This window comes from Sitophilus oryzae, unplaced genomic scaffold (assembly GCF_002938485.1).
Source record: "Sitophilus oryzae breed Bouriz unplaced genomic scaffold, Soryzae_2.0 scaffold_467_pilon_pilon, whole genome shotgun sequence".
Lineage (NCBI taxonomy): Eukaryota > Metazoa > Arthropoda > Insecta > Coleoptera > Curculionidae > Sitophilus > Sitophilus oryzae.
In genome coordinates, this window is record NW_022147048.1 from 1,018,506 (window position 1) to 1,036,555 (window position 18,050).

Below are 18,050 nucleotides of genomic sequence, written 5' to 3' on the forward strand. Positions count from 1 at the left end.
GTCTGGCAATACCCATACTCTCCGACTGACGTTTACTACAGCAATTGTTGGGAGATCTCATGTAATAGCTAATCAGTTACTTTAGTTCGTGTCTATGGAAGCACCTATTCAACAACTTTGCTGTAAATTGATATCTAATCTATATAAAAGAATAATCTACTATTTGCATTACTAAGTAAATCTAAACAATGCACTTAAAAATAAATTATTATAATTAGTAGAATATGTTGCTGAAGTCATTATAATTAGGTATTATAGAAATAAAGATGTTTAATATTGATGATAGATACTTGATTATAGTTGATAGATAATTGAGTAGACAACAATTTATGACAAAGTTGTTGATTCTTCAATAGACTCTAACTAAAATAACTGACTTGATTTTACATGAGACATCTCAACTTTTTGTAGTGGAAAACTGCATTGCCATACTTGCAGTCTTTTATATTTTATGTTTTTGACGGGATCTTATTTCTTTTTGTAGGATATCCTCTTTTTTTCTCAGATAATATATCTTTCTGTATCTTATCCCTTAACTGGTCCGGCGTCGTCTGACAGACTACGCCAAATAATTAACTCATTCTCATTAGTTACTGGGACCGCCCACACAATTGGCGTTCCAGCTAATCCTCCCCCTCTCGGTCAACTACTGATAGCCATATTTATGCCCAAACTGGATTAGTTTTTTAGAAGTTCTGGCAGAAGTTACTTAAGCCGTAGTCTCTCAGACGACGCCGGACCGTTTGCGTAAGATTTTGTGTTTGACGAACTTTAGCAAAATATGGCCGGGCCTTCGAAAAGAGTGCGTTTAGGAGACTCTAGTTATGAAGAAACTCTATTAAAATGATATGATGAGGATTGTGACAGTGACAATATGACAATCTGCCAGACAAATGCGTTTGACAATGTCCAATATTCCAAGAGAAATATACTTTAGAATTGGTAGAATACTTGCAATTCCTGTACAACCACAGCACGCCCACGGAGATATTCTTATCCCAGAGTTCTTATCCTAGTTAAAGACAATGTTATGTCCTAGTTTAATTATTTTTAATGCCTAGAATGTACGAATCCATTTTGTAAAACATGTTCAGGAAAACAATGAACTTTGCCTCATGCTGTAACTAAAAACCTTTTCATTAACTTCAGTTTTATAGCTTATTTTTTTTATATATAGTACTAAAAACATATTTCTGTATTGTAATGACTGTTAGTAATTTGGTTTTATTTTTTAGAGCTTAGTAAAAATCTAATTGTTTTTTTTTTCAAATTTATATGTATGTAATTTTATTTTGTACTATATTTTCTTAAAGTTTATATTAATTGAACCCATTTTTGTCTAGTTCAATAATACATAATATAATATATAATAAAATAAAAATTTGTTATTTTTTAGTTTTTGTGTGTTTTTTTCACTTTTTAGAAGGCGTAGTCCCACAGACTACGCCGGACCGTTTATGATACATATCTATTACCGAACCAGTTAAGGGTTATCATAATAAACAAATATTTAGCGGACAGATTAATTTAAATTAATTAAAAATAGAAATTTATTTCATATTATTATAAATACAAAAAAAGCAATTTTGATGTACTGTATCTTGAAACAACTCAAAAGGAAATTCTAAGTATTCTAACTCGCTAAAAGCTTTCTTTCCGAATGGTTTACAGCAGCATCTTCTTCAGGACTGGAACTAAAAGTTTCCGATTAAATTTTCCGGCCACCAAATAGAAACTTTATCGCCGTAGTCAATAATTAGCGTGAGATTTATTCCTACTTAGAAACTGTCAGTTTGAAAGTTTCACTTTGATTAGAGATTTGCAAATAGATTTAATTATTTGCATCAAAAAATATTCAAATCTCTATATGAACTGGTATAGTCTACCAGAATAAATTGATATATTTATATTCTCTCATTGTACTATTTCTGTTTGTTTTGATAAACTCGAGCTAATTAGTACCTAATTACTATTTTGATTGACACAGATTGTCCGTGACGACAATTTGCTAGATTTTTTCCAAATAATCTCTGAAGTAAGATCAATATTTTGATGATAATTGGCGCCTGGGAGTATTTTGACATGAGAATTTTTTTTTGATATCAATATGACTCCTATTTGTAGGGGGCGCCATCACCTATATGCGTTTTAACTATTTTGAATAGTTAAAAACCAGTTAAAAATATGTAGGTTGAGCCCTCTACAAATAGGTGTCATATTGACATCAAAATCAAGTTTCTCATATCAAAAAACTCCCAGACACCAATTTTCATCCAAATATTGACGTTACTTCATAAATTATTTGGAAAAAATTGAAATAAAAATTAAACTTCTACACCCTGTATCTCCGAAACTAAGTATTTTCGGACATACATTTATACGAACTTTTTTATTTTTATCTGCAGAATATGCTGCTGCAGTTTCCGGAATACAGTTTGGGCCACCTTGTATAGTAAGGAGATCCTAGAGATTACATAAAAAAATAAAGATGGATGTAAACTAATTTAATTAAAATTAATTTTCACTTATAATATCACAAGAGCTTAAATTATTTTCGGAAATTTTTTTGAGGGCACGAATATTTTGAAAATTATCCCGAGTCGAAGACGAGGGATAATTTTCCTAAACATGACAATTTTAAAATAATTTCAATTTCCAACATGACATTTTAAAATAATTTCAATTTGTTAAGATGGCCAAGGTATTGATGTTTTTGACATATTATGTGTTTTGTCATTTTTGTTTGCGATTCTGTCATTAAGCTATTACTAGTTTTAAAACGTCTGTACGTAGAGTAAGAAGTGTATAGCGAAATGTCGCGATTTGGAAAAGTAAATCAACAAGTCATTAAAGAAGAAATTGAAAATATAAAACCAGATAACACCCGAAAATCAAAATCAAGTGTATGGAAACAGTTTGTTGAATTTTGTGATGAAAAGTCGTATAATATTCATGAGTGTATGAGTGTAGTACAGCTGGCTACTATACTGGAGGACTACGCATTTAATATGAAAAAGAAAAATTTTGAAAATTATAAGGAAAGTGTGGTCAAAGTGATGTGGAACTCTACTGCTAAGCAGTTGCAAGAAATTTATTATGAAAAATATAAAATAAAATTTAATCCGTTTTCTGATGTGGAATTTGTGACCGCCAGAGCTGCACGCGATGCTAAGCGCAAAATACTACAGAGAGATTCAGCAAAAAGAAAAGTGAGTGCTTCAGCCTTAACCAGTGACGAATACAAAAAAATTATTGAAATGTCATTGTAGTTCATTCACATTATGATTGTAGATCTTATGTTTACCTTTTCAACTGTCAAAAAATTTCCACTAAAGTTTCGTGGCGCCTCGAAAAAATTTCCGGAAATTTTTTCAGTTGCCATGGTAACTAGTCAACATTAAAGCATGTTATTGGTTGAAAAGTAGAGGTGTGAAATTTTCTGTTGAAAAAAAAATTAAACCCAGAATTAAAAGACAGGAGACATGAAATTTACAGGCAATTAAAATACAAGAGACTAAGCTATAAATTACTCTTTAACTAATTTTGTATTTCATATTCTGTGTGTTCCATATACACTACCAAATATGTTAGAGATGTAGCAGCAGGTACTACCAAAATGAGTAAAATTTTGAAAGTGATCTACGAAAAAAATAGGAACCTCTGTTCTACATTATTCTATTCACAAATTAAATTAGTTGCAGCTCCGCAGTAAATCACACGAAACCTCATAATTTTTATCTTATCTTTGCAGGCGGAGATTTGGAGCGTTTTCATTGCCATCCTGCGGAAGAGCGTGAGGAATCTGCAGGCCTGTACCGACGTGGGCCTTATAGAGCACGTCCTCAAGAGACTCCGATATGCCGACGCCGTAGTAGCAGGTAATATAATAAAAATCATCTCGAATGGTCTACTTAAAACGTGCCTTTAACACGATCTTCGCGGAGTGATTTTGACTTATACATCCGTTTTCACCACTGCTCTCTGAATATTAAATCTTTTTGGTATTAGCAACGAATGGTAAAAAATGTCTATACTTATGTGGCGGATTCATCTCTCCAAAAAAATCCTTTATGGGTATTTCGCCACTGCTCTGCAAGAAAAATCTACAAAGTAAAATAGTTTTATAATTTTTTGTAAACACTTCTGCGTTAAACCAGAAGTTATGTTTCCATCAGTTATACAAATTTGCCTAACAAAGAAAAAAATGCTTAACGTTTCGGAAAGTTTATCTCTTTCCGTCGTCGGAAGCAAAAAAATACAAAGAATAAAGAAACAAACTATTTAAAATATTTAAATTCAACTATTCGAGAACACTTTACTTTTTTAAAACAGATACATCTACAAGAAACTGTTGACGTTCTGTTAAAATGACATTATATTAAGTTAAACTTCAAAATTAACAATTACTACCTGATAACAATAATTACTTAATAAGGTAAAACCAAAAATCCCAAACTTTCTGTATGATTATTTTTAAATTTTACGTATGTTATGTTTATTTATGTTATGTTCTTTAAAATCAAAGAAGCGATTGCCATACATTACTAACATCTACAGATGCATGAGCAATACATATGATTTTAATATTTTAATTTTATTTATGATGCATTTGATTTTGTGATAATAGTAAAATGTATATCTATATCTTTATTTCTGGATCGTCTTTAGATTAGGAAAAACTTTTTTATTAATACCGTTTTAAGAAAAATGCATACTTCATTAATATTTTGCTTGCTGTAAAATGATTAATCCCGTTTACACTGTTCCAAATTTCCATGCCGTTTCAGAGAAAATTAAATATGAGAATACAGTGCATTGGTATGTAAATTTCATAAGTACAGGGTGAGTTTAAAATAAATGCAAACATTTTTATAGGGCTGGTAGATCTTGATGAAAGTAACATATTTTCTTTTTACCATTTTTCAAATAATTGGCTCTTTCACTATATTTTGAAATTAGCATAATTGAAAAAAGCAATTAATTATAGAATTTTCTGCTGTCTCACTTTCGAAAAATTTGAAGTCGTTCTTAAGAAAATAAATAAAAACAAAAAAGCCCAGAATTAAAATCCGCACTTTATTTTTAATATGTCACACCTGGCATGTTGAAAAGCGGCAACACGGCCGCGGCCGGGCCACCATGCTGACCCACCACCACGTCGACACCAGGCCATTCAACCTTTTCCAATATGGCGGAGATAGAAGTACTTTATTTGGCGCGTATTTTAAAACCTGTTTTATTTCCAAATAGACATTTTTCACACAAATGTCAGGTTAGATTACGTAATATTTCACTAATTTTTTAATATACAGGGAGTCTAAAGTTCTCCACGTAAGTATGGATTTTTTTGTATTATTACTTTTATGAAAACATCAGTTAGTTACTTTTTATAAAAAGGTCTGCTTTCTCAGAAAGAAAGTTAAAATATTCAAACTTGAGGTAGCATATACAGGGTGCCCAAAATCATCGGAAAAAGAAATAACCGGAAATATATGACAGAAAATAGCAATATAAACTAAATATTCAATTGCAAACACTTACCTACCATAGTTTAGATATTCTGAACAAGATGGATTTAATAATAAATTCTGACGTATGTGAATGTTTTTTCAAATGTCAATGTTGTCAATATCTTTCTGTGATCTTTTTGATGTAAAAAGCTTGATTCTTCTTACAATATTTTACTTATAGTGAGGTAAGTGTAAGCAGTAGCCGTAACTACATCCTCACTAGGGTAACAGAGGCTTTGGCCTTTGGCCTTTTTGATGCATATTTAATGCACTTCTCTTACCCGAGAACTACTAGTAGGAGTGAAATTATCACATTTAATAACAGTCAACCATTTGTTACAAAGCTCGTCATTTTTGGGGAATTTAAAAGCAGAAACCTTGGGACCCCCTCTATAATTCCCGTGACAATTTGGAACAGAGCATGTAAAAGGCATGCTACAATAAAATGTTAATACCTACCCTTTAATACCTATCTGTTGATTATTGTAAGTAACCATTATAAAGTACTATGCAGACTGGCGGCGAAGGCTTTTTACTCATTTAGGTGTAATATCTTGATAAATACTTCTAGTTCTTACCTTAAAATAATTAATAATAGAGGAGTACGACAAGCACAAAAATTTGAAGTTCCTTATGTGGAATGTCTGGTTTGGATTTTTATTACACTGATATTTTAACACAATTTCTGATCACACCATGCACTGAACACTAAGAACTAAACAAACGTGTTGCAGAAGCACAACAAACTAGAGATAATTAATTATTTCTGGTATGCAATCGGAACGAGAAACCACTACCGGCTTTTCAGGTTGAAGGTAAACAATTTAATAATGCGCTGCCTTCGCCGCCATATTTGCCTTGCCCATATCATGTTGATTGGCCTTGAGTTAAGGTGGTGCTGGTCAAATCAAATCGCAATGTTGCCAGTTGTTGGCTGGCGCTCGAGCACGGTTCTGCAATGTGATTGGGCGTATTTTTCATACGTCATCAATTGGCACTTTAAAATTATTTAATAATTATTTCAAATTAAAGCAATTTTGAGGGCCTATAAAAAAATTATTCAATGTCATGGAACTATTTTTTTTTTGGATAAATATACTGAAAATAGTCTTCTATTTCAGATTTTGTCCTTGAATTGGGTTTTTTATTTTTTTGTGAAAGAGCCCATTCTAAAACAACTGAGTTATTTAAGTTGAAAATCATTTTTTTTTAATTTCAGATATATCGGATTTTTTCTGTAATGTATTCCTCTAATTTTAATCTACAGTGTGTCCCAATATTCCGTGGACATAGAACTACTACGTACTTTTGAAATCAAAATAAGTTCATTAGACACGGTTTATCTATCTATATACAAAAGAGCTTCGTTTGTCAGTTAGAGGTAGTAGTGGGAACTATCGAATGAATACTATCGAAACATTCGATAGTTGCAATTCATTCGAATAATTCGATAGTTAGTAAGAAAACATTCGTTGAAAACTATTCGAATAAAAATTATCGAATAGATCCGTCATCTGCCTTGAAATATTGTATTCTAGTAATTCGGCAGCAAAAACCATTCATTTATAAAATTCATTCATTTATAAAATTCATTCATTTATGAAATTCATTTATTCGTCAAGATCGATTATAATAAAATATTAACTGAATTTTAGTTGTCGCCCGGCGAAGTAGGTTTTTTTCCGAGAAAGCGGTTGGTGGCAATGCTATGAAAGAAGCCGGCATTTTTGATTTTTTGCGGAGTCATATATAGATAAGGACACATTATTTTTTTTATTGAGGTGCTAGTATTTACACAGAAAATACATTATGAAGGGCGCTGTTGCCATATTTTTGTATTAGTTGATATTAGCAAAGAATATTATTGTTTGGCTTTAGTTAGTTAGGGATAGTATGTCTATATATATTCTGCATTTTTTATTAATATTCTGTTGTTACACTGCAATAATACTTGTTATTTTGGATGCAGGAAAATTATTTTTAATGTTTTTAAGCAAAGACTGGTTTAATAAATAATAATAACAGTAATAATTTGTTATACCTATTAACAACAAAATTTAAAATCATTTAATATAAATATTTTTTAAGTAGTAGCAAAATATAAACAACAAATTAGATGTCAAAATTATTTATATTAGATCCTATTTAAAAATAATATAGTCTCTAATTTTTGGCATCGTTGGTTTATTAAATAATAATAATTACAGAACTAATTTGTTATATTAACAACAAATTTTAAAATCATGAAATATAAACATTTATTAATTTTCTAAGCAAGCGGTATAATGGAAGGAAAATATAAATAAAAAATTAGAAATCAAAATTATTTATATTAGGTGCTTTATTTACTATTTAAAAATTATATTTACTTTTACTGGCATTTACTTTAAAAATAAATGAAATATTTCTTCGCAAAAAACTACATGTAAGAGAATTAGCATAAACAAAATACAAACATCGTTAACTTTTTTTTAAATTGGCACGTGTAAAATTTTCATTTTAATTTTCTCACCCCATAGTTTGAGTTCGATAACCATTTATTTAACCACATTACTTAAATATAATTATTAAGTTCCAACTAATTCATAAGTATTATTAAAACATCTAAAATACAAATATGTATTTTTAAAATTAATTTTTAAAATTAAGTTCATCTCATCTCTCTTAAAAATTGCTACTTCTCAAAATTTCCCGTTAAAAAATAGACCATATACCATATAAAATGAAATAATTGAAAGATCGGACTACGGAAAACCACACAAATTATCGGAAAAATTTTGACCACCTGCACATGCACACAATCGTCAATAAATAAAATTAAAAAATAACTACTATTTTAGTATTTTAACAATTTTAATAAACGCAAAAATAGCACAGTATTTATACGGCGAAGTTATAAAAATTTGGAAGAACCAATAATGCACTGACGCATACAAAATTCAAACGAATACTAAATTTCATTTATCAAAAGCATTCGATAGTCGTGGCTCAACGATAACCATTTAGTCGCACGGCGAGGTTGTCATATATGCTTTAGTTTACAAATGAATGAATGATTTTATTCGAATAAAACCATTCGATAGTTGAAATCATTCATTCATTAACCATTCGATAGTCTAATTCATTCGATAGTTCCCATCGCTAGTTAGAGGGCATCAAACTTTAAAAAAATAAACACTTTTTTTCAGATATTTTAAGAACCATTAGCTTGTTTTGAATGAAATTTTGGGTGTCTATGTTGTATAATCTAAAATTGTAAAATGTTGTATAATCTAAAAGTAAAATAAAAAATAGCGTGGTTGCATTTAAAAAAAGCATAATATGTTATATCCGCCACACTTTTTTGAAGCACCCTGTATACTCTACAATAATTTTAAAATGGGTTTCTTAACCTGCCCTTTAACTTTTATATTTAACATTTCTTTGTAAACCTCGAAACAAATGAGATAATGAACTTTATTGTTGACTCACTCTTTACAGTAAAATTTATAACATAGTGGTATTTCTCTTATTAATGTACTTTTGACAACTAGTTTTATTAAGTCAAAAAAGTCTCTAAAAATTAATTTACCGGTGTCAGATAAAACGTAATTTGGGTCAACAATTCGAGCGCTATCATTCATAATTTTCATTTCCCCTTAAATTTTTCCAATTTAAATTATAGATAAATACATTTCCTTTGTGTTACCTTCCCTTTTATTAGTTCTTCCACTCCGTAATGAATTTTGAACAGAAAGTCAATTAATTCAGTTGCTTTATCTAAGATAAATATTAAGCGACCCTTTATTTCTACCATTTTCCAAAATATAATTAATATGAAACCGCATTTCGTCGTTTTAGCCGCCAGTGTTTATCTTTTCCCTCATTGGTGTTGCTCTCTTTTTAACAACTCCCACTCACTGTCCCGAGAATGTCTTCTGTTTGGCGAAAAGTTAAGCTAACAAGATTAAGACAACTCGAGAGGGTTCCCTACAAAGTTTGCTTACATCTATTTGCATTAATTTGCTATATTATCTACGAAGTGTTTTGGCTATATTAGCTACGAAGTTCGTACGCATTCTGGAGATGGTTTCTCGCTTTAGTGTGTCGTTTTCTTTCTTATTTTGTCCTTGTACTGGCGGGTTATGGAAATTTTCTTTTTTTGAAGTGTTTTTGCATGCTCGTCTGTGATTCAGTATAATTTTTCTGAAGGTGTTTGCTTTTATAATGTAACGTTTTTGATTTTTTACATTTTTTTATACCGATTTGGTCATTTTAGAAGTGTGGTCTGTAATAATATAAATGACCGGTTAAGAGACAGAGAGAAAATTTAAAACGGCATACAGTGTTGCCGGTTTTTACGTTTGTAGGAAAATTTGTGTAGAAAAAAAAATATAAAAACTTTCATTTATACTACTGAAATGAAGATATTATATCTAAGCTAAATATAATCTATTACATTACTATTACAAAAATTGTGAAAAATAAGGTTTCATCCCTAGATGCAACATTTTCCATAAAGGCCCATTTGTGCGGTTTGAAATTTTGGTGCAAAATCCGGCAATGCGGCATAGAAGAAATGTATCGACCCACTTTTATTTCTTTTTAATACATTTGATTTTTCATTAAACTGCCTACATCACTGTCTTACACGTTAAAATCCAGACCACACTTCTAAAATGACCAAAGCGGTATATATTGCAAGCATTGGTCATTTCCGATCCAACCCTGGTAATTTTGAACTGCTTTGTTTAGTTTGGTTCACTTGGCAACTCTGCTATCATTTCGCTAATTTCGAGGGGGGGGGTGATTTCCAGGGTCATGGAAACCCTGGAAATATTTCGAGGTGAGTTTATAGAAAGATTTTTCTGGAAACTTGTGTTCTAATTTTCATGATGTTTAATAGGGTCCTACTCCCATCTCCGATGTTTTCCTAGGAGGGCAATAGTACGTCCCATAGGAATTTAAGCCATCTGGGTCCTCAGAGGAATGCTTAGAATAAGATTAGTCTGTAGTTTGTGGTTTATTCATTCGGGATGCCTTTTTCTCCCTGATCCCAGTTTTGGTGTCTTATCCAACAGTGAACGCCGGAAAAGAGTAGAGATGCAGGTCTCACCTCACGCTCTTGCTGCTTAAGACAAGATTGCACGAAGATAATATCGATCAGCTAATTCTTAACTTTATGTTCTACTACAATCTGTTTGTCAACTACATATTTTACAGTTTCTGTTTTAAATCAATCTTGTACTGATTTTAAGTATAGTGGTTAACTTTATACTTTATTATGTTGGTTTAATATTTAAAAATATTATCTAGATTCTAATTTACGTGACACACATTACCTTTTGTAACAGTATTACTTTAAAAATATATACCATGTGTTCTTTAATTTTTACAGTGCGCTGTTTAATGTGCGACATCAGTTCTAGAATTTATTTCTCGTGATGACTATAATTTAACATCGTATAGGAATTAACAATTATATAATGAAATACTAATTACTCTCTTTTAAACTTTCTTTGCTTTAATTATATTATATTTCTCTATAATCTTTTTTACTTAACGTAATCATCATTTTAACATAATTTTATCTCAAAAATATTACTACCATAATTATCAAAATTTCACAACTTAAACAAAATAATTAACAAAATTTCACATTGATATAATCATTAACTTTATGCATCTACAACTGTGTTTTTTCTCTGTATTTTGTCTCGCCCAATACTTTTAGTTTAATATATTTAGTTCTATATATATATATATATATATATATATATATATATATATATATATATATATATATATATATATATATATATATATATATATATATATATATCTCCGAAACTAAAGTTCCAAGAAAATTTGTAATATATCTAGAAATTCATTTACCCGCTAGTAGTTATAAAAAGCATTTTTGGTAAACTCTGTCTCTAATAGTTTCTGAAAAATAAAATTATTTTTTTTTAAATGTCCGATTAAATGTATATCTCCGAAACTAAAGTTCCAAAAAAATTCGTAATATATCTAGAAATTCATTTACCCACTAGTAGATATAAAAATCGTTTTTGGTAAACTCTGTCTCAAATAGTTTCTGAAAAATAAAATTAATTTTCTTAAAAAAGTCCGATTAAATTAATATCTCCGAAACTAAAGTTCCAAGAAAAGTCCAGTTCCAAAAAAAAAAAAAATATATATATATATATATATATATATATATATATATATATAAAAGTTTACAAATATATATATATATATATATATATATACAAATTATTTAGCATAAAACGATACAGTCGTTAGTACAGCCACATTCGACCTTTACACTACTTGGGCTGAAGATAATCGAGAAAAATACTACCGGCATATTCTAATAATTATATTTAGGGATACGATAATTATTAGGAGAATTATTTTAAAATATAATTTTAAAAAAGGTTTTTTCGCAAAAAAAAAAGTTTTGAAACAAATTTTGGAATTTTTTTTAGTTTTTTGGTAAAAAAATACCCTTTTTTGATAATATAGCAACATAGGTAGTAGATGAAATTTACAAGAAAGAAAATCCAGAAAAGATCCAGTGTCCTCAAAATTTAAGCAAAAAATCTAAATTTTAATTTTCCACGTAATCGTTATTTTAAACTTATTTGAAAAACGGTAAAGAGAAACGGTTTCCTTTATCTAGATCTACCAGCCCTGAAAATATTCTCGCTTATTTAAGACCCTGTATAAAGTGGTCCCAATTGTAATCGGGAAACTTCGGCAACATATTTCGTTGATAAAAATAAGTAAAAAAGTTTGTTTAGTACTAAAATGTTTTGTTTTCGAGATACATTCATTTTCATTTCGGGATTTTCTAGATAATTTGTGAACTAACACCAATATTTGTTGATTGAACTCTTTATATTTGTCCTATTCACCAAAATGTACTTTCAAAGCCCACTCTAATGGGACACAGGAATTTTCTTTAATATCAAAAATATTTCGAGGAAAATCACAGTAATTTCTAAAATTACAGGGCATTATATTCTGGTTATTTCCTTTTTCAGATTTGCTCATAGAAATGTTGGGCGTTCTGGCTAGCTACAGCATCACGGTGAAAGAACTAAAATTGCTGTTCGGCGCAATGAAAGCATCAAATGGAAAATGGGTAAGTTCCGGCTTCCGGTATTACTTTTTGTTTTATTTTCCAACGAATAAAATGAACCGAAAGTTCTATTTATAAATTATTATCCTGGCGAAAAATAAAGGAGGCAATAGCCGCTGTAAAATATATATACACTGAGAAAAAGGATCTCTCAGTCGAAATGCATATGACTTTGACCCAAAAGATTGGCGCTTTTCAATAGGGCCAAGAACGACGTTTCTTTGCCCAAAGCATTAACTAGCTTTTCATAAGCTTTAAAAAATTTCTTTAGAGAATAGAAGAATCTATCTATCCAAAGTATTTCACTATTGATTCAAAATGAATATGCAAAGAAGTTCTTGCTACAAGAACAATAGTCTCTTTGATTCATGCAAAAATTCTTGATTGAAAAGGGACATTTCTTGATTAATGAGACACTTTTCTTAATCCAATAGCGAATACTATTGACTCAACTAAAATTTATTTTGATCATATACAGGCATATTACGAGGTATATTATTTTCTGATAAATTTAGGTTTTCCTGGTCTGTAGTAAGTAAAGTGATATTATTTTCCTCGATAGTAGTTATTTCTGCTTCTTCACTCCTTGGTATTTTTTGGGGTGGTTCATCACTCTACAAATTACAAAAAAATGTTACATCACGATTAATCAAAGTAAAGCAAATAAATTATTGAAATTATAAGCTTTGGTCACATTTTGAATTTTATACGACGACTTGAAATTCTAAAATTTTTGTAATTATTTGCATAAAAAAATCGATACCTATATTCTTATTCTATCTATAGTCATGCATGCATTATCTAAACAGGTGCATTAGGTAAATGTCTCTTACCTTCAAATATAGCAAATAAATGCTCTAATTTCTATTTTTTCAGAAACTCCTTTAAAGAATCCATATATCCTAAAATTTGTCCATAAAAATGACAAATGCATGTTAATAACGATCACTAATTTGTCATACGATATGCGTTTAAAAAGCAAATTATGCAAAATTCCAAGTGGAAAATTCCAAGCAACAAAACCCGTGCGTACTATGATGTGCAACCTATGAAATACGACGTACGACTGATCGGACTGCCGACTGATTGTATATACCGTCCTTCGTCATCATCTTTGCGTGTCGTTATTATTTTTCATCAAAAAAGTATTTAGCTATTGGAAAAATGGCCATGTTTCTTGAATGAAGTAGTTCCTAGCGTATTTTTCTTATTAACTTAAAACAAAGTAACTTGCACTTGGTTGAATGAAAATAGATTCAAGAGAAATTTTCGAATTTTTCAAGAGAACCGGTTTTCTTGAGTCAAGAGAGTTTTTCTTCAGGCAAAATATTTTCTTTTACGCTAAAATAAATTCTCTTGCCACTAAATATTTTTTTTCAAGAACGATGACGACTTTAGTTCAAGTCTATCTTTTTTATCAGTGTACTTTCGCGTTTCGCCTTGTTTGTTTCGTTAACTTTTCTTTCGTTTTTATTGAGCCTGGAAACGGCACTAACAAATCGACTAGAGAGACAGTAGAATTGGAGTATTGTGCTACTTTTTTAGACTCGAATTTAAACCTGATAAATGCAGTGTAGCATTTCGTCGCTTTCTCTGTTCTCTGTTTAAATTAGTTGGGCAGCTTTAGTTGATCTCTCCTATCGTTTGCACAATATCCAGAGTTTGTCTAACTGGATTATCCCTGCCAGTGACAGTTGAGTCTGTCATTTACAGGCAAATTGTGTTTCCTGTCATTTTTTCTGACATTGTGACAACACCGTTATATACGACTAGCGTAAACGCCACGAATGTTTGGGAGTAATTTATCGCTTGATCAAGTTAGAATCGACACGCGCGCTATCATTTTTACATTAAAAACGTAAATTTTTACCGCAGACGTAGGTTTTTAAAGGCCCGGTCTAATCATCTGCCTGCGCTCCTCCTACTTATTCTAAAATGCTAGCGTGATTGACAAAGACGACACTATATCGCGTTTCTTTGATTGATTCGTTTTTGTGCGTCCGTCCATTGGTGTGCTTGCAGTGCAACCAATGGGGCATTCCATTTTATATTTATAACCAAATATATGTTTTGACAAGACTTTGACAGTTAAAACAACAAATTACTACAGATTATGTATTGATTATTACATGACTTGAAACACCACGGCACTGGAATTAAGTTTTATGTGACCTTGAACAGATTAGTTCACATGGTAGCGATCGATGAATCACTCCCAAACATTCGTAGCGTTTACTATATCAATTTGGCTAGACGCAGACAAAAAGATCAAAACTATTTTAGTCAAAAACGATGCAATCGTTTTTTTTTTAACGCATTATGGATATTTAATTATACTAAAAGTGTTAGGCAGTATAATTTGCGAAAATTCTAAAAATAAAAATAAAAATGTAAATATTTTGATATCTTTAGAACTCTTGGATAACTCTTTGATAAAAAAAGGAACTATTAATATCTTCTAACGTGTATTATAATTTATTATTCCAGTTAAAAAAAACATTTTAGATGAGTTCAACTACGGGTAGCGAGGATAGTTTTAATCACCGGAGGATAGTTTTATGCCCCACTAGTAAACTAGTGGGGCATAATTGGAGCTATTTCGGCTATAATGAAATGTTTTAAAGGTACATAATTATAATTTTTTTAATGTTCATAAAACATTTAATCACTAGTCGACTAACAAAAATATATTTTATCCTTTAATATGTCTATTTAATTTTTTGATTATGCAACGACCACTTTGTTTACTCATTTGTTTCGTCGAACTGCTTGAATCCATTTTTGCTTTTGATCAAATCGGTGTGTGAAACTATGAAGCTATAAAATGTTGTTTCGGGAGAATTGAATATTCGGGAAAGTTGAATTGTTGAATTTTATTGCAACCAACAACGCTCTTATTTTCGGCAATTTTATTAAAACGGCCCACAGACGATCCAATGTGGTGTACAACACGTTGGACGATTTGGTTTGATCCAACTGTTTGAACGATAATCGTAACGTCTGTGGGCTTGTCGTCCAACTTGTCGTTAAGACGCGGTTGGATCAACGACAAGTTAGAACGTCTGTGGCATTTTCACCGACTTGTTGCCACTATGTTAATACAAAAATACATCATGTAGTGAGATTGTGGTGTTTCATCATGGAGGAAAATAGGCAGTTTTGGACAGTATTTATTGAAATTTATAGAGACCATTCGTGCTTATGGAATGTTAAAAGTGAGGAATGTTTCAATAAACACAAACGGAACTCCAGCTATGAAGTGTTGCTGAGAAAAATGAAATAAATAAATCCAGACCCAAGCAGCATTTGGACGTCGGGACAACGTTGTGTCACGCGACCAAACGTCGGGGCGCAACGTCGGTACAACCTCGTGCCAACCCTAGTCTGCACTAGTTTGGAGAATAGTTTTTGGGTCGAAACGACGTTGGATACCGACGTTGGCTAGAAGCCTAATTTAGTACAAACTGCAACGTTGTTTAAACTCCTAATTTACAGAAATACAAAACTAATATGGCGTCTAAGTCGCGTTTTATCCTAACTTGGGATAATTATAGTAAAAATATTATTTTTATGATTTAGTTAGAGACATATGTCAGATGACAGTAAAGGAAAACAAAACAAAAGTATTTAAGTGTGGAGGATGTTTGAAGATCATAATTATTGAAACACCTTAACCGACTCTGTAACTCGTTACCCAAGGCAAAAAAGTTAAACGCAAACAACTTTATTGATAAATGTATTGTTTCTACTTTGAAAAATACTGGGCCTTAAAATTAAAGAAGTTTTAAAAATTTTCTTGAATTTTTTTTTTAGTAAAATGAGAATAATTTATTCGCAGTCGAAAAAATTGTTTCCGGGTGTTTTTTAGGGTCAAATATTTCAAGTTAATGTATTCAAAAAGCAGGAATTGCTATTTTAGGAACGAAACATTTTCTTATTTAACAACATGGCGGCTTTCGCTTTGTTGTTTTGGAGATTAAGATGGAGTAGTTCGAGTAGTCGCATACTGGACTAATAAAGTCGCAGTTCGGCCTTAACAGGTAGTATACTAGCCGCAAAATTGCCTAATTTAGTCATCCTACAGTCTAGCTTGTGCCGTCCTCTATAATCTAAATAAACGAGGGAGTGGATAAACTATCGGTAATATATGTCGATGTATATTTAAATTTAGTTTTATATGTACCTTTCTTATGTCCCATTTTAATTAAGTTTTTTTTTTATTAAAACAAAAACAGCACTGAACTGTTTGACTGAACAGAACAATGAAGTGAAAATTTAAGATTTAAGGTTATGGTTCAATACAGTTGCAAAAAGGTGGTGACTCGACGTCCTACCAACGTAAGAATAAGGAAATCTAAACAACGTTGGAATTAGTAAACCAGACGACGTTTGCATAACGTTGGAATAGGTCCTGAAATTGACGTCGGAAAACTCTATATTGTCCAACGTTGTAACTACGTTGTCCGAATCACCTAAAGATCACTTAAGCAAAAAAAGGTTACAAGACAACGTTTATTCGACGTCGCAGAAGCTTCTACTTTGCTGTAGTACTAGTCCAACGTCGGCACAACGTTATAAAAACGTTTAAATTTATTTTAATACCAAAGGTAGGGAGCTAACTATTTTTTGTAACTAATCCAACGTTGTGTTTAGTAAACATGTGGTCGCAAGTCGTAAAAATGCTACTTGGGGATACAACATTAGAACTTCGAAAATTAGTTTTTTTTGATATGGTTTGTGGCCTAGTCAAACATACACTGAGTCACTGAACTAATTCATTTAAAACATTTAACTAATCATCCTAAAAGTCGCTTTAGAATGTCGTTACGTTTCTGGCCAAAAGTATCTACGATCTGTCTGAACGATTTTTCGTCCAACCTATCGTACGATCAGTTGTACAACCGATTGTATCGTCTGTGTACCCCTTCATTTGAAATTGTCACAACACAACACAACGCCTAGTTCGCATTCTTTTTCATTTATTTTTACTACCCGAAACAGCGTTACATCACACAAACCACGTACCTGAGTGTTATTATAGTCTTATAGTCTCAATAACTGCACTAGCAAAAAGCTAAAATACTTAAATATTATGACAAAACCACGATTTCAATATTATTTTAATGCGATCAACATAACGGCGGCGGCGCACAATGGAACGGGTCCATGTTAAATGTTGGACATGGGGCTAAATTTTTTTTTGGGAAAATGGAAAACTGAATATGGTAGTTTCAAAAACAAATGTCAGGCCTCTCTTAAAAACTAATTTTTAGAAAACAAAAATGTATTTTGTCGTTTTTACAAAGGTTTAATTAACTGTTTTCAAAAAGGTTAATTAATGTTGAAAATATTACCACAATTTGATTTTTTTTATTGCCCAAGCTGTGGTAGGTTTTTTAAAAAATATTATTTTT

The 18,050-nt window shown here is 31.0% G+C and overlaps 1 protein-coding gene across 1 annotated transcript in view; it reads left to right on the forward strand.

Moving 5' to 3' along the window:
- LOC115886104 (neurobeachin-like) overlaps positions 1 to 18,050 on the forward strand; it is a 350,537-nt gene that overhangs the window by 251,496 nt on the left and 80,991 nt on the right. The window contains exons 3-4 of the mRNA XM_030905158.1: positions 3,752 to 3,878; positions 12,539 to 12,639. Of these exons, the coding sequence (XP_030761018.1) occupies positions 3,752 to 3,878; positions 12,539 to 12,639 (228 nt within the window). The remainder of the gene's footprint in view (positions 1 to 3,751; positions 3,879 to 12,538; positions 12,640 to 18,050) is intronic.